At 49.7% G+C, this 15,486-nt stretch overlaps 1 protein-coding gene across 4 annotated transcripts in view; it reads right to left on the bottom strand.

Moving 5' to 3' along the window:
* Olfml2b (olfactomedin like 2B) overlaps window positions 1-15,486 on the bottom strand; it is a 37,866-nt gene that overhangs the window by 10,745 nt on the left and 11,635 nt on the right. For 2 of the 4 annotated variants that reach the window (XM_075989058.1, XM_075989060.1), the window contains exons 4-6: window positions 9,372-9,548; window positions 4,721-4,946; window positions 2,521-3,039 (exon numbers count right to left, since the gene is read on the bottom strand). In XM_075989058.1, coding sequence (XP_075845173.1) covers window positions 2,521-3,039; window positions 4,721-4,946; window positions 9,372-9,548 — 922 coding nt within the window. Of the gene's footprint in view, window positions 1-2,520; window positions 3,040-4,720; window positions 4,953-9,371; window positions 9,549-15,486 lie in introns of all 4 variants that reach the window. The other 2 variants (XM_075989057.1, XM_075989059.1) reach the window with 1 other exon arrangement.

Here is a 15,486-nt window from a genome sequence, read left to right as displayed (position 1 = left end):
GGAGAAACAGAGAAGGAAGGAGGGAGAAAGAGAGGAATACAGAGAGAGGAAAGAAGAGAGATGAAGGGAGGAGAGGAAGAGGGAGAGAGAGAAAGAAAGAAGAAAGAAAGAAAGAAAGAAAGAAAGAAAGAAAGAAAGAAAGAGAACAAAACAAAACACTTTCTCCTTCTCCAGCACTATCTCTGCCACCTAAGAGCTGCCTTCTTGGTGAGCCTGCCTGAGACTGTGCCCTGAGGTCCTAACCTTACTACCCGTAGTGGTTTGAATGAGAATATCCCCCACTGACTCTTATATCTGAATTCCTTATCTCCGGTTGGTGGAACTGTTTGGGAAGGATTAGGAGGTGTGGCCTTGTTGGAGGAAGTATGTCACTAGAGCAGGCATTGAGAGTTCAAAAAACTTTTGCCATTTCCAATGTTCCTTTTGTCTCTGTTTCCTGCATGAACATCAGGATATGAGCTCTCAGCTGTCCCTGCTACCACGCCTTCACTTCAGCATCATGAATCCTAACCCTCTGAAACCAGAAGCCCAGTTAAATGCTGTCTTTTATAAGTTGCCTTGATCATGGTGTTTTATCACAGCAAAAGAAAAGTAATTAAGACACTATCTGTCCCCTGCTCCTTCTCTGTCATTTTTTCTGAGACTTTCCCCCAATTAACATGCCTTACTATAGTACAGCCTTGTAAGTTTCCTCAGAAAAACCACAGAACATCATGAAAGAAAAGACAGTCAGCAAACTGCTCACTTCATTCCAGACTCAAAGGAAGGTCAGGCTTTGCCAAGATCACTTTGCTGCCAGCGGCAGGGACAGGAAAGAAGGTACAGTGCCAAATGTGCAGCCTTCGGTGGGTGCCCCTGTACTACTTCGTTCTTGGAATCAGCACCATATGCTGAAGAGGGACCAGGAACAGAGTTACCACAGGGATGGTAGCTGGGAAAAAGGGAGTGAGGACAATGAGACAGACCTTGCCCTCTGCTAAAGCAAATGGATTTCCCAAATATTTGACAGGCCCGCCACTCAACAGTGTCACCCCATCACTCAACAGCGTCACCCCATCACTCAACTGCGTCACCCCGCCACTCAGTTTTTTAACTTAAGGTCTTGTTATATAGCCCAAGTTGGCTTCAAACTGGAGCTCCTCCTATCTTGGCCTGTTGAGTCCTAGGATTTCAAATTCATGCCACCATACCCAGGTAGTCAGCTACTTCCTGTGACTATTTCTATTTGCCATCCCAACCCCCTGCTCCCTGGTTTCCTTATTCTCAGAGTCATCTTGTGGCCATGGAGCTCTCTGAACAAAAGGCCTTGTCTTCGCCTTGCTTCTAGAATGTACCTCGAACCATTGGACCTGCCAGTCTGAAGGCTCTCTTTTTCTGTCTTCATAGAACACTCCCATTCATTCTTTCAAACCCAACTCAAATGACAACTTCCTTATAAACTCTTGCCAGCCTTCCCAGCAGCCAGCACAGTGCCCAGCTCACGGTGGGTGGTGCCATCTCTGGGCAGGTAGTCTTGGGTCCTATAAAAAAGCAGGCTGAGCAAGCCATGGTCAGCAAGCCATGATCAGCAAGCCAGTAAGCAACGCTGCTCCATGGCCTTTGCTTCAGTTCCTGCCTCCACACTCTTGCCTTAAGTCCCTACCTTGGCTTCCCTAATGATGAGCCAAATAAATCCTTTCTCCTTGGGTTGCTTTTGGTCATGATGTTTTATCCCAGCAATCATTAATCAATAAAATGCCCGAAAGACTCGCTTATAGGCCAATATTATGGAGACATTTTCCTCAGTTGGGATTCCCTCTTCCCAAATGACTCCAGCTTATGTCAAGTTGCCATAAACTAACCAACAACCTGCCTCTACTTTGCTGTGACTTTGGGACCACTGGCAATAAAAATCCTCTGCTGGTTCATGTCCTGGTAACCTTGCTGTGGTAAACTCTATTCGGGTGCTGATGGACACTTCAGTATCCATCACAAACTCACTGGATCAACTGATGTTTGGAAAACTCATCCATGACAGTGAGGTCTTCATTTTATTCATTCATATGTATTTTAGAAAGGAGATTACTAATCTTGTCATTGACACATTCAGATACATAAACACTTCAGAAATGTCCAAACGGCAGCCCATGGATAAAGACGGTCAAAATTACAGTCCTATACAAAATTGCAAACTTAATTAAAAGATTTTTTTGTAGGTTTTGTTTTGTTTTCTGATTGTTTGTTTCTTTCTTTGTAACTCTCTAGCAGAGTTCTCCAGTATTCTGCAGGTGACAATGTCATGTTACATCAAAAGGTTGGCCATGCTGCTAGTTGTGAAAACTGCTGGCCAGAGGCAGACCCTCCCTGGCCTTTCTTGCATTGCTTTGGCAGAGCTGGGAGTGAGACCCAGAGCCTCGCTCATGCCAGCCCAGTGCTCGGCCGCAGCTAGAGGCCTAGCTTCCCGGTCCCCATTCTCTACAGCGTTCTCTACCTTTTACCAAACCGACCAGAGGAGATCTAATGCAGGGGTGAAGAACTCACCTATGACATTCCGGATGTCATCTTCTTCCTCGGGGCTCAGGACAGGACTAGCAGAAGTTGCTTCCTGCCCTGTCGTCTCCTCTTCCTCAGGCATGTCTGTCCCAGCTGTGTCAGGCAACCCTGGGACCAAGTGTGGTGCTTCCACAAATGTGTCCTCAGGAACCATTTCTGGAGCAAGGGAGACTGGAAGTGGTGGGATGGCTGTGTGGGCCACTGTGGTGGGTGGGACGTGAGTAGAAGACATCGCCCCCGTAGGTTCTGGAAACACTGTGCTACTTTGTGTGGTTGCCAAGAGCTGTCCAGCTGAGGCCTGGTCAGGATCAGCAAGGTGGGCTGCTGAGGCAGAGGCCTGGCCTGAGGACAAGGATGTGGCCTGGACGCTTGCATCAGTTGTTACAGCAGCACCGTGGCGAGTGGGTGCTGGCCTCCGGGTGGCACTTGTCAATAGGTCTTCATGCCTCAGGAGCTGATCTTCAATCAGCAAGTCCACGCCAGGGTCGCCACTGGAAAGCTCATCATCTGTGGAACAAACACAAGACTCATTTGTGGCCTGGGGCAAGGAACAACCTGACCAAGGATGGGGGGCAACTGGCAGGTGAATGGGGTTTCTTGCTGCAAAGTGGCAGTGATTTTGAAGAGGGAGTGCTGGCAAAATTTCACCTGATCACTTTTATTGTCTATTTGGCAGTCGAACCTAGGCCTTGTGCGTGTTATACAAGTCCTCTAGTTGAGGTCTATCCCAGACCATTCTGGTTGGGGACTTAGAAGATGGGCAAGAACATGGTTAGAAGGACAGTGTCTTTCCTTGGGAGTCTGTGAATAAATTGTTGCTATTCTTACCCCAGCTTTGTGGGGGACTGGGGAGGAGCAGTCAAGGACTATGAGCCTGGACAGTTCACACCTGCAATGCTAGCATTTGGGAAAGTGTGTCAGGAGGATTCTGAGTTCAAGGATAGCCTGGAAAACAATATCTAAAAATAATTTTAAAGGAAGAAAGACAGAAAATAAAAAGACTAAAACCTTGCAGGAACGAACAGAGTGGCCAGATGAGACTCGCTGAGATGGATAGGGAGCGATCCTGGAGAGGGTAACACAGTAAGCTGAGCAGCAAGGGGAGGGGGTGGAAGGATTCTAGGTGGGAAAGACAGTGATGAGAAGCCCTGGCCTGGATAAGCCTGCTGAGGCTGAGGAGCACTGAGGTAGCCGGTGTGGACACAGCAGAGGGTGTGAGCGGGAGGTAAGGTCAGAGGAAAACGGAGTTTGGGTCACAGGTAGCTTGGCGTCCCTGTAGAATTCAGCTTTTATTCTGGGTGACATGGATGAAGCTGAAGGGTTCTGAGCAGAAGACATGGGAAGCAAAGACTCATCAGAGGAGACAAGAGTCTAGGTGCAAAAAAATTAGCCAGAAAGTTAGTTTTCAGATGTTCGTTGAGAACACCAGGAGTAAGAGAAACTGCAAGTGGCAGGCAAGAAGAAGGCATCCCAGGGGCTGGACAGGAAGCGGGATTTGGAGAGAGCTCCCGCAAGAAGAAGGCATCCCAGGGGCTGGACAGGAAGCGGGATTTGGAGAGAGCTCCCGCCGCCAGTAACGGAAAACACAGCTAAAGCAGGCAAAATGACTCCGCAGCTTCAGGCTGAGAATGAAGCAGCGGACGGAAGAACAAGATGAAGTAGGAAGGCAGCGTGGAAGGCTGTTTCCAAATCCCAGTGAGGAAAAGAGCTGGCTCAGGGAGGGGGAATAGTGGCTTCCTGGGAGCTTTGGGCAAGGAAAAGAAAGATGACAGCAGACGCGGAGACAACACAGAAACAGGCTCATCTATTCCTTATGAAAAGGCAGGAAGGTTGAAGGTGGACCGGGGCAGGTGCTGGACACTCAGCCAGCCTGATGACCCTGGAGAGGAGCAGATGGCAGAGCCTACCAAGTGTCTCTAAGGAAGTCATTCTGCCTGGCCTTGGTTTCTCCATCTGCAAACAAGGACTGGACAAGAGGATGCAGAAGTCCCTCCAGCTCATCTATCCTTGGCCATGGTGTCTTCTAAAACCCAGAAAACTTAGGTGATCTGCCCAAGGTTTCTCAGCAAACACCTAGGTAACTGAACACTGCGCTATGGGCAGTGTGTGGAGCCCCATCTCTGCAGGATCCAAATGGCCGTTTCCTCCTTGCCCTGCCGCTGGGGCCGTCCCGCTGACCCGGACTCACGCGGCTCTTCAATGTCATTTTCCTCCTCAGAGACCTTGGCTTTATAGTAGGTGATTCCCCTGATGACGGTGGGCTTGGAGGCCAGCCGACCCCTCAGGTACACCTCTCTCTGCAGGGGCTGCTGTGGCTTCGTCACTGCAGGGGGAGCCAGCGGCTGCATCCTCAGGAGTTCAATGGAGTTGATCTGCTGGGACACGGTCTCCTCCTGCAGAAACCGTTCTTCATACTGTTCCTCAGAGGGGACGAAATGAAAGGACAAGTCACTCACTGGTCAGTGACATGGGACAGGACGGACAGTGCTGGAGCAGAGGCAGGAGGATCTCTGTGAGTTCAAGGCCAACCTGGTCTACAGAGCAAGTTTTAGGACAGCCAGGGCTATACAGAGAAACTCTGTCTCGAAAAAATGAACAAACAAAAAAAGAATCAGGCTTACTTTTTATCATGTCCATTCACAGATGAAGAAATCAAGGCACAGGCCTGGTGTGCTAATGCATGTCTTTAATGCTAGCACTTCGGAGGCAGAAGTAGGTGAATCTCTGAATCTGAGGCCAGCCTAGAAGACTTCTCCAATGTTAAAAAACAAAACAAAACCAAAAACCTGTTTTTGAGTTACAGACTCAATTCTCAAGGGAATTAAGATTGCACTTCCAAGACAGATGCTTTCCATGAGCACTACTGAAGGAAGCTGTAGCTTCTTTAGACTGTGAGAATTTGAAAGAGAAGAGGCCATCCCATGATCTCACTTCCCCAGGCAGATGTTCCTTAATATCTACTAAAGTTCTGAATCATAATAATCCCAAGGAACCGCCTCCATTTATGATTGGCATTTGATTTTGTCAAGTGACATGAAGCCTCAAGATAAGCATCCTGGAGTCTGGGAAATCCCGAGGACAAGATGAGAATGTCACCTTGATGGCGCTGGCAGTGCTGAAAAATTACCTTGCCCTTCAGAGGCTATTGCCACACACTGGCCTCCTGAGTCTGTTGTGTGACAATATCACCATAGCTTCCCCAGGCAGGACAATTACCCACTTGGCGAGCAAAGAACTATGGGTGCAAGATTTTTACTGGCTGGACTCAAAGTCAGGGCCACCTTGCAGGCGACTCCAGCTCTCAGGAATAGTTGATTGTGAGTGTGGGAGCATGGGGCCAAGCCAGCTCTCCCGAGGATGCCAGTGGCTGAGGACAGAGGTCACCAACGCTATCAGCCTCCTCCTTGATCAGAGGGGAGAGGTAAGGTTCCTTAAACCCCAAACTTCCAGGCCTTGGGAGGAAGGCCCTAATAGAAACAGCACCCAGGGTAGGGCACAGTAGGGCTTTATCCACTCCTTATTAGTTACAGAGGTCCAGCCATCATGACAACACCCCGTCACTGTGTGCAGAGGGGGCAAACCAGGCTTTTGTTCTGACCTTTAAATCCAGCCTGGAGAAAGCCTGGCATGCTCCCTTCCCACTACAACTCACGTCTGTACTTGTTTTCCCATGACGAAAGTTTTGCCAAATGGTGCAACAGATACGGCAGACCCTAAATATGTGTGTCTCTCTGGCACATAGTGGTGACGGGCAGTTGGAAGGATGTGTACACATCGTTGCCAGTCTCCCTTCACTGGAGTCAAAGAACTGCCCAGGAGAACACAAAGCATGCTAGGATGTCAGCAGTGATCTGGGCAGCTTCCATCCTCCATGCCAGTTCCCTGGGTCTCCCTCAAACCTCTGCTCTTGTAAGGTAACCTCTCCCAGAGGAATGGGGACGTCTGTTTGCTGGTCATGCCACTTTAGTGAGCACCTATTATGGCCAAATCCACTATTTGTTATTTTTAGTCCTCACAAAAATGGAGCAATGTAACATTACAAAAATTTCATCAACGAGAAAACATTTAGTAACTTAGTTGAAAGATCATTCAGTGAAGTGGCTGAGGAGGATACAAATGAAGTCACACAATCACCATGTAGGCCTTGCTGTCACTTCCTGGGCCTATGTTCTTCCTTACACTAAGCCACACTGGTTGTAACCGCAAGACTACTTGCTTGTCATCCCAAAAGTGGCTCGCATCCCCTTGTCCCCAGGGCTGTGGCCTGGCAACTGCCCAGCAGACGTGGAAGATGTTTCCTTTCCCAGTGGAAAGAGCGGCCTGTGCGGCTGACAGGCGGCCCCTGCCGCAGCCCCTACCTCAAATGCCCAGGGGCATCTAATTGATGCTGGCCCTGGCTTCCCTCTGTGTTACAGAAGCTAGCTGTCATTCCTTTGTGGCAAACCTCAGGAACTGTCGTTAGTTCCAGGAGCTCGGGAAAGGGCAGGGACTGCAGTTCTTGGTCCCAGCCAAGGATATGGAGCAAGACAGTGGACAGCCTTTGCCAGACAACATATAATTTCCTTGGATTCACTGGCGACAAGTTGAACTGGGTGGCAGCTGCCCCCACCATGCTCTGATTGCCTCTCTCTGTTCATCCAAGAGTCTGCCAAATGACTTCATCTCCTGGCATCTGGTGTTTCTACTCCCACTCTGCCGCTCAGCCTAGCCTCTGAGCCCTTCCCTCTGCCAAACTTCTAGACAAGGCCGTGTTGAAAGACCACCGTACAAATAACCACTTGCTATTCCAAGAACTTCCTGACACTATCTGCAAAAACCAAAGATCAACAGCTAAACCGTTTCCCCTGCTGCAGCATGGTGCTCACCAAAGACACAGGGCTGCAAGCACAGGGAGACGATGAGTCTACCTTTGGGCCTCCTACACTACCCAGCCTGGCTAGGTGGGTTGTGCTAACTTCAGCACTGTGCACTGTGGGGACTTAAGGAAGGATGTGGACTTTGCTGAGCAAGGAGGAAAGGAGTTTGATGTGTTTGATTTGGTTTGCCCTCAGGAAATCTGAGCTGGGTTCCTGAACATACCACAGAATGTATCATCAAAACAACAGACGAAATTCTCCAGCTTAGCTGGCTGGCTGGGAAGCTGGAAGCAGGCGGCAAGGAGTACTGGCCGCACTGGACAGTAGGAGATTGAGATGAGGGGTACAGGATCCAAGTGGGGAGCAAGTGCCCTCAAGCCTCTTTCTGGTTCCCCAAATCTTCTGGCTTTGGGGTTACGATCTTGGGTTCCCTCAGGGGTGACCCACCAGGCAGGCTAAACACATGTTTAGTGGCCAACGTGTCAGGGATACTCAAACATGAGAAAAAATATTTCTGAAGAAATATAATGTTTCAAAAACATAAAAAGCCAGATAATTATTACCCTTTCTCATTTTTACAGCATAGAATCGCTTTTGACTTACATCTTGGGGAAGTCCACAACCATACTTTTCCAGTGCTTGTAGCCTCAAAGTCCTCTTCTCTCATTTTGCCTTCAGAACATATGTGCCCCAAAGTTCCCAGACCCACCAGGTATGCCTGCTTGGCCCCACTACAATGAGTTTCTTTACCCAAGAGTTCTGGGCCTGTAATCTGGGAATGTAGTTTGCTTTGCAAAGTGCTTATCTTGCACAAAGTCCTGGGTTCAGTCCTTAGCACCTCATAGACCAGGCACGGTGGTCTACAGATTCTGTAACCCCAGCATCTGGGAGGTGGAGGCAGGAGGATCAGGAGTTCAAGACCATCTCTGGCAACACAGCAAGTTTGAGGCTAGCCTAGGTTAGCCTAGGCTAACCAACAACCAACCAAAAGAAAAAAGAGTCCTGAGTCCACATACACAACCTTCCTTTCTATCCAAATTTACAATGACCCAGGCCACAGAATTCCACAAAATAATGTGGCCTGCTAGTTTGGATCTTAAGTTCCCCCCTCAAAGGTCCATGTATTGAAGGCTTAGTCTCAGGCCTGTTGTTTTGTGAGATGGCGCAAGCTTTAAGACATGGGGCCTAAGCCAGGCAGTGGTGACTCACACCTTTAATCCTAGCACTCAGGAGGCAGAGGCAGGCGGACCTCTGTGAGTTTGAGACCAGGCTGGTCTACAAGAGCTAGTTCTAGGACAGGCACCAAAGCTACAGAAAAACCTTGTCTTTGAAAAAAAAAGAAAAGGACATGGCCTAGTGGGAGAAGTCAGATGAGGACTCTAATCCCTTTCCACTCCTCCTTTGCTTCCCTACATGCTGGGGTAACTGGCAGGGCTTTACAGCTGGGTCGAAGCAGCTCTGCCTCTGCTTTCCAAATGATCCAAGATCTATGTCCATCTGTAAGATGGGGTACTGACCTGTGTCTGGCCTGCTTTCCAGAACTTCAGTGATGACCACACAGTGATGACAGTGGCTAAACAAGTCCCTTATAAGCAGGAGGACCAGATTGTTTATTGTCTCCAAGCTGAGACATTTCTGAGAGGGAAAAATGTGCTATATCAGTCATGATGCCTGGACAGGCGCAAGCCTGGATGCTCCCAGGGACGAGAGCACATATGTCCTGCAAGGACATGCTCACAAATAGGGGCATTGTGAGAATGGTGCCAAGGATCAGAAGAGATCCAGATTTGAGTACCAACTTCCGTCCTTACTCGCTGAACTTCCCTGGCTGTCAGTTTCAAGTGAAGCTGGGTTAATCCCTGCTCATCACACCTAAGGAGCTGTTACACAGAAGAGAGACCCTGGCTGTGGAAGGACTAAGCCCCGAAGAGCTCTTCCCAAAGCAGAAGATCTCAGAGATGCCCTGGGGGTGTGGGGTTGTACCTCTGGGTGGGCGTAGGCTGCAGCCGCATCCCTCTGCAGGGCTGAGCGGATGTCGGGCATGCTGCCTCGGAGGTTTTCAGAGCAGTTCTCTCTGCTTCGCTTATTCATCTCGGTTCGAATTTCTTCCACATCCTCTTTGATTTGCTCATTTTCCTTGGTGAGATTTTTAGAGACTTCCTGAGGGGGGAAAAAGAGTTTTTGAAAAGAGAATACATTAAAATGTTTTGGAGACAGGCAACAGGCAACTAGCTTCCATGAGATGTGTAGGCATGGAGATAGGCAGCTATGGAGCTACATGGGATGGCTCAGAGTGAGGCTCACCGGTCTGGGAACCAGTGACGGGCACCCAGTGTTTCCAGCTCTGAGACACCCAACTGCTAAGCATGCCCAGACTACCCCAGCTTCCTTACTAACAGCACTGCCGTGGCCAGGGCACCCGGCAGGCTCTTTTTTGGCTCTTAGTATACAGTGTTCTTACCAAGTGATGAAGAACAGTGCCAGCGATTCCATTCACTTGCACAAGTGAATCAGTCATTCAGTGGATGAAAGAAGTGTATTGAGGTGACTTTAGAAAAGTTGGTCGGAGTAAGGAGTGTGCTAACTGCTTTCCTGTGAGCGCAGACCATTCGTTCCCATGCTTTTGGATCACTCACACAGAAAATGTGTAGGCTGACTTCAGAGTTTCCTACCCATGCCTTAGAACAGCTGCCTGAAATGACCCCAAGGTGGCAGTTGCCAGGCTCTAACCCTGGTTCACACCACAAAGGGCCAAAGCTGCATCATGGTCAGCTGGCACTGCCGTCTTCCGAATGTCTGAGGCAGGCTCCAAATGCCCCGGAGTTCTGTCTAGGGGAGGGGGCTGCTGTCACAGGGGAGAGACCCTGCAGCACATTCTTCACCTGACGGACATGACGGTCAGAACATTCGAGCAGGAGTGTGGGGAGTTACCTGCCGAAGGCGGGCGTGGGTGGGATCTGAATCACAGAGCCTAGCCATCCCTTCTGCCCAGTAGTTTATTTTAGAGGAAGCAACTTCATAGAGATCCAACATTGTCCAATTATGGTCCTACAATAAGGCTTCTATAAGTCTCTACATGTTCTACGTGGGCTTTTGCAGAAGACCCGAGTTCAGTTCCCAGCGCCCACATCGGGAAGCTCACACCCCTTCTGTTAACTACAACTCCACAGAGATCTGACACCGCCTGCCTCTGCAGATACCTGCATTTACACGCACGTGCCCACACACGGACACACAGGCACACAGGCATATAGATGTACACACAATGAAAACTAGTAAAAATAAAACCCTTCAAAATGTTATTTCTCAGTGGAGTTAGCAACATAGCTCAGCAAGAAAAGGTGCTTGCCACCAAGGGGGATGACTTGGTTTCAATTCCTGGGCATGGTGGAAGAAGAGAACCAGCTACTGCAAGCTGTCCTCCAACCTTCACATACATGCTGTGACATGTGCACATGTGTGTGAGTGTGTATGCACCTGTGTATGCCCCCATGTACAAATAAAAATAAAAGGTTTTTTAAAAGGCAGGATTGGGGATGTGGCTCAGCAGTAGAAGTAGTAGAAGCCTTGTCTATCTTTGATAAGGCCCCAGGTTCCATCCTCAGCTCTGAAAATAAATATAATAAAATAGGCTATGTAACTAGGGCTGGTAGCTCAGGCTTATAGTCTCAGTTACATAGGAGGCTGGAACAAAAAAGACTACAAACTCAGGGGCAGCTGGGATACAGAGCAGGATCAAGGTCAGCCTCAGCAACTTACTGTCAAAACAAAAGACATAAAAAGAGCTGAGGATGTAGCCCGCAGTAGAACACTTGCCTAGCATGTGTGAGGTCCTTGGTTCAACCCCCAGGGTCACATGTGCACAAAATCAGTTAAATTTAGATGTCACATGTGTTCACCTTTGGGGCCCGATTTTTAAGTTCATGAGGTTGTTAGAGGAAGCAGCCGAGTAAAAGAGAAGATATATTTGCTCTCTACATTTTACCAGACAGAAGTGCAAAAACTTCGAGGTTTCAAAGGCAGAGCCCTACAGCCTAGTTGGTGCCACTAACGTCCTAGAAGGGAGCCTAGGTGGCTCAGAGCCAAGCTGATGTTCACATATCCAAGAGGATGGTGACACCCAGACACTGTGGCTCCAAGCCTCCTGTGGGGGTGGCCCAGGGGAGCGCAGTAGATTCTTGTTGAATTTTCTAGACTCCAGAACAGCCAGCGCAGCATTTGAGGGGCAGTTCGTCCTGCGCTCTATGGGAGCTCATCATGTTCTCCACAGGTTAGCCCACGCCAGGCTCTCTCAATGGCACAGAATTCGCTGCAAAAGCTACAGTCCGTGAGAAACGGGTCTCATTTGGAGAAGTCACCAAGAATGAGAGCGTGTGGCCTTTTCCCGACAGGGCTTCAGGGGTGCAATGGTCATAGATTCCGGAGGAGGGTGTCCAGTTCACACCTCACTGCTGCTATTCCTAGCTTGATGACCTCAGGCGAGTTATTTAAACTCCCTCAGCAACCATTTCCCATTAGCGAAATGTTGACAGTACCAGCACGTGCCCTATGCATGGTTATGAGGATGGAATGAACTGGTACATCTGACTGCAAAGGGAATATACTGGGAAGTTATTGTTCATAGCATCACCATTGGAACAGGACTCAGGCCTAACCTTTCCTATTACAGAGAAGTTGCTGAGGCCTACAGCAGGGGTGCAATGTGCTAAATGTCATTAAGGGAAAAAAAACTGGTAGAAGGCCAGGAAGATGGCTCTGAGGGTTAAGTCACTTGCTTCAAAAAACCTGGAAAGCTAAGCTTCATTCCCAGAACCCACATAAAGTTGGAAGGAAAGAACTCGACTCCACAAAGTTGGCCTCTACACGTGAACCATGGCACACATACACATATCACTTTTACACACCATCATGATAAATAAAAAATAAATAAATAATAAATAATATATGTAATGTATATAATATATAAATAATAAATATATAAATAAATAAAAATAATATAAATAAAAATAAAAAGTGGCAGAGCTGACTCATCGCCCAACCCCCTGGCCTTTGCTCCTGAAGTTCACTTACTAGACTACTAACGGTGCCCAGCCAGTCCAGCCCGTCCTCAGCAGTACCGAGCACTTCAAAGATGCCACAGCATTCCTGTAGTTAACTTTCAGATGCACGAAAGGTCCTATATCCACAGAGCAAATCAGGATGCTGGGCTTCCACAGAGCCTCACTACTCATAGTATGGACAAGAGGCCAGCACCATCAGCACCAACCCCCTTCCCAGACCTGCAGGATCAGAACCCTCATTTCCCCAAAATCTCCAGGTGTGCTGAGTCCACAAAGGAGTTTGAGAAATGCTGCCTCAAATAGAAGTTTGGGCTGGTCAGTAAACAGAAGTAGGGAAAAGCTGTCTGTGACAGCCAAGGTCTTCCTGGGTGAGAGCGGAAAGGTTCGTGGTCTCTGGCATCCTTGTGAACAAGCCTAGAGCAGCCATCTCTCCCATAGCCTCTTACTCTAAGCCAGAGAACAAAGGCCGGTAGCGCAGAGGCCCATTGTGTAACTTCTGTTAGTGCATGGATGCTGAGGACCGCAGGGGTGGCTTCAGTGGGGGTGGCCCAGGGAGCAGGCATGGATGCTGACGACCACAGGGACGGCTCAGTGAGGATCTCACTCTGGGGAAGGTCATCTTCCATGAGAAAGTAAACAACAGACCAAGAAATGAGAAAACACCAACAAGAGTAAAGAATTGTGGGAAACTAAATGAATGTGACACACAAAAAGAGGCCAGTACTGAGTCCTCACCAAGGGCAGGGACAGCACTCCAAGAGGGCTGAGCTGTGCTGAGACCCACTTCCCAGCAAGGGCCCCAGGACTCCACCCAAACGGCTGATATTTTGGAGTGCTTTAGATAGTGGGGCACGTGGGCTTGAGTGTCTTTATTATATGAAAAGCCGCCCTCTGATTCCCGAGCACCCCCAAACCTGAGTTTCCAGTGCAGCAGCCCACAGGTGCAACTCCTGCCTCCTGTCCACTGGGCCCCAGGGGTTCCCTGCCCATTGGTTTATAGTCTAATTCTCTTTTTGATGTCACCAAGGTCTTTAGTTTGGATTTCCACAGAGGAGGGTTTGATGCAGGCCAGCTCTAAAAACCCAGAAGAGTTATATAGTTTATTTTCCTCGTGGGAACAGCAAAGCCTGTTGCCGCCTGAATAAACACTAGGCTGGAGGTGGCATCACCCCCACCAGCCTGCTGGATTGAGCCAGCTGATGTCCCTAGGGTGGCAGCAGCAGCTGCTGCCCCTTTGTGGCTACCTCTACCCAGCCACCTCCCATGCGTGGCTGCTGGCTCTCTCTGAGGCTCTGCCTTCATCACACCAAGGACCTTTCACGGGGCACTTCTTGGAGGTGTGTGGTGTGGCATTCGCCCACTCAGGGTGCTTCGGATCCTACCCTGTCAAATGGGCAAACACCACACCCTCATGCCTCAAGCTCCTCCCCTCCGGGACAGCTGCAGCCATGACATTTACGGCGTATACAACTTGGCTCAGGACGAACGCATTGAAGACAGCAAGAAGGGTGCCTATCTGGCTTACGCCAGCATTCTACATGGTCCTTGCCAAGGATCCTGGCGCCATGAAGTAGAGGGTGGGGAGGAAAAGTGAAAGAGCAGGCATCCCAGAGGGCTGGAACAGACGGCTGAACACAATTAAAGATCTGGAAGCTTGGCTAGGAGTGTTCACTGAAAGTGTCACGCACCAGAAAGACATGCAGTTGGGTATAGCATAGCAAGCTATCAGCTGAGAGCTAGCCCAGGAGGGCATATGGTGTCAGCGCTAACTGTAAGCAAGAGTACAAAAACCAGAGGGAGGGAGCACGCGGGCTGGGCAGGGTCCCTGGGCAATGTAGCAACAACGCATAGGTGGAACGGGGGTCAGCAAGGGACATTCATCAACACACTGCTCAGCATATACTTTGCATTGGTGTGGAAGCCAGTATACCCAAATGTGCATACTGGGGGCATGGGCGCGGGGAAGGGGTGTCCTCTGGGTGCAGACTCAACTCTCATAGCTATTGGACAAGGGTGGGCATGGAAGGTAGAGACAAAAGGTACGGTGCCTTACTTAGGACAGAACTACTTAGGGTGAGGGAGGAAGGTGGTAGAGCTCTGGCAGCTCTCTGTGGCCTTGCTTTACTAACCAGAATGAAGAGTATGGACGGGGAAAGGCTCTGGAGGTCACAGCCTGGTATTATAGCCATGCCACCAACGGAACCTTTCCAAGCAGCTTGAAGAAAGAACGAAGGCATCCGCCGCACCCAGGCTTGTTACAGAGAGCAGACCAGGGGCTGTGTGTGACAGAGTGCCTGGGAGAGAAACAGGGCTGGACACAAAGAGGTGGCGCAGCAGCAGAATGGCCTTTTCTGTCACAGTAGCAGACAAACAGATGTGAAAGGAAAGGAGCGCTACGGTTGGGATGGCTGAGGCAGGAAGGGAGGAAAGAGCCCTGGGATACATTAGATACATGAAGGAGGAACCTGGGCCAGATTGCATGTGGGCCAGACCTTGCTCCCATGTTAATACATCAGCTACCTGGCAGGCATGGCTTGGTGTGCACCAGGCTCGGGAGCTGATATCAAGCGTGAAGTGGTCTTGCAGTTGTATTGTGAACTTGTGTAGGGGTGAAGGAATCAAAAGTGGGAGAGCTATGGTTCTTGTCAGCTTGCCCTGGCTGCCCCCTCCTCATCTGAGCCCTTGGGGATACAACTCGGACCAGATGGCCAGGGACAACCATCCCAGCTGACAGCTGTCACCCAGCTCCTAGTAAGAGAGCGAGGGTAGGAAGAGCAGCTGCGAGCAGCCGGTGCGCCTGATGGCGGCATGGAAGGAAGGCTGTGGCCCAATCCCTCTGACCACAGCTGGTGGAGCAGGTGGACCTGGGGTGAGGGAGCCCCAGGTTGCTGCTCTAAATCCCTTCCGAACTAAACAGCTGCTGAGCATCCTGTGCATGTCAGGTGCTGCTGAGCCAGGCCTGGGGAACAAAGAGCACTATTACTACCCAGCTGCCCTCAGGAGATCCCCAGCCAGCTGCCCTCAGGAGATCCCCAGCC

The sequence above is a fragment of the Microtus pennsylvanicus genome, chromosome 10 (assembly GCF_037038515.1).
Source record: "Microtus pennsylvanicus isolate mMicPen1 chromosome 10, mMicPen1.hap1, whole genome shotgun sequence".
Classification (NCBI taxonomy): domain Eukaryota; kingdom Metazoa; phylum Chordata; class Mammalia; order Rodentia; family Cricetidae; genus Microtus; species Microtus pennsylvanicus.
This window is presented reverse-complemented; position numbering and strand designations above follow the sequence as displayed.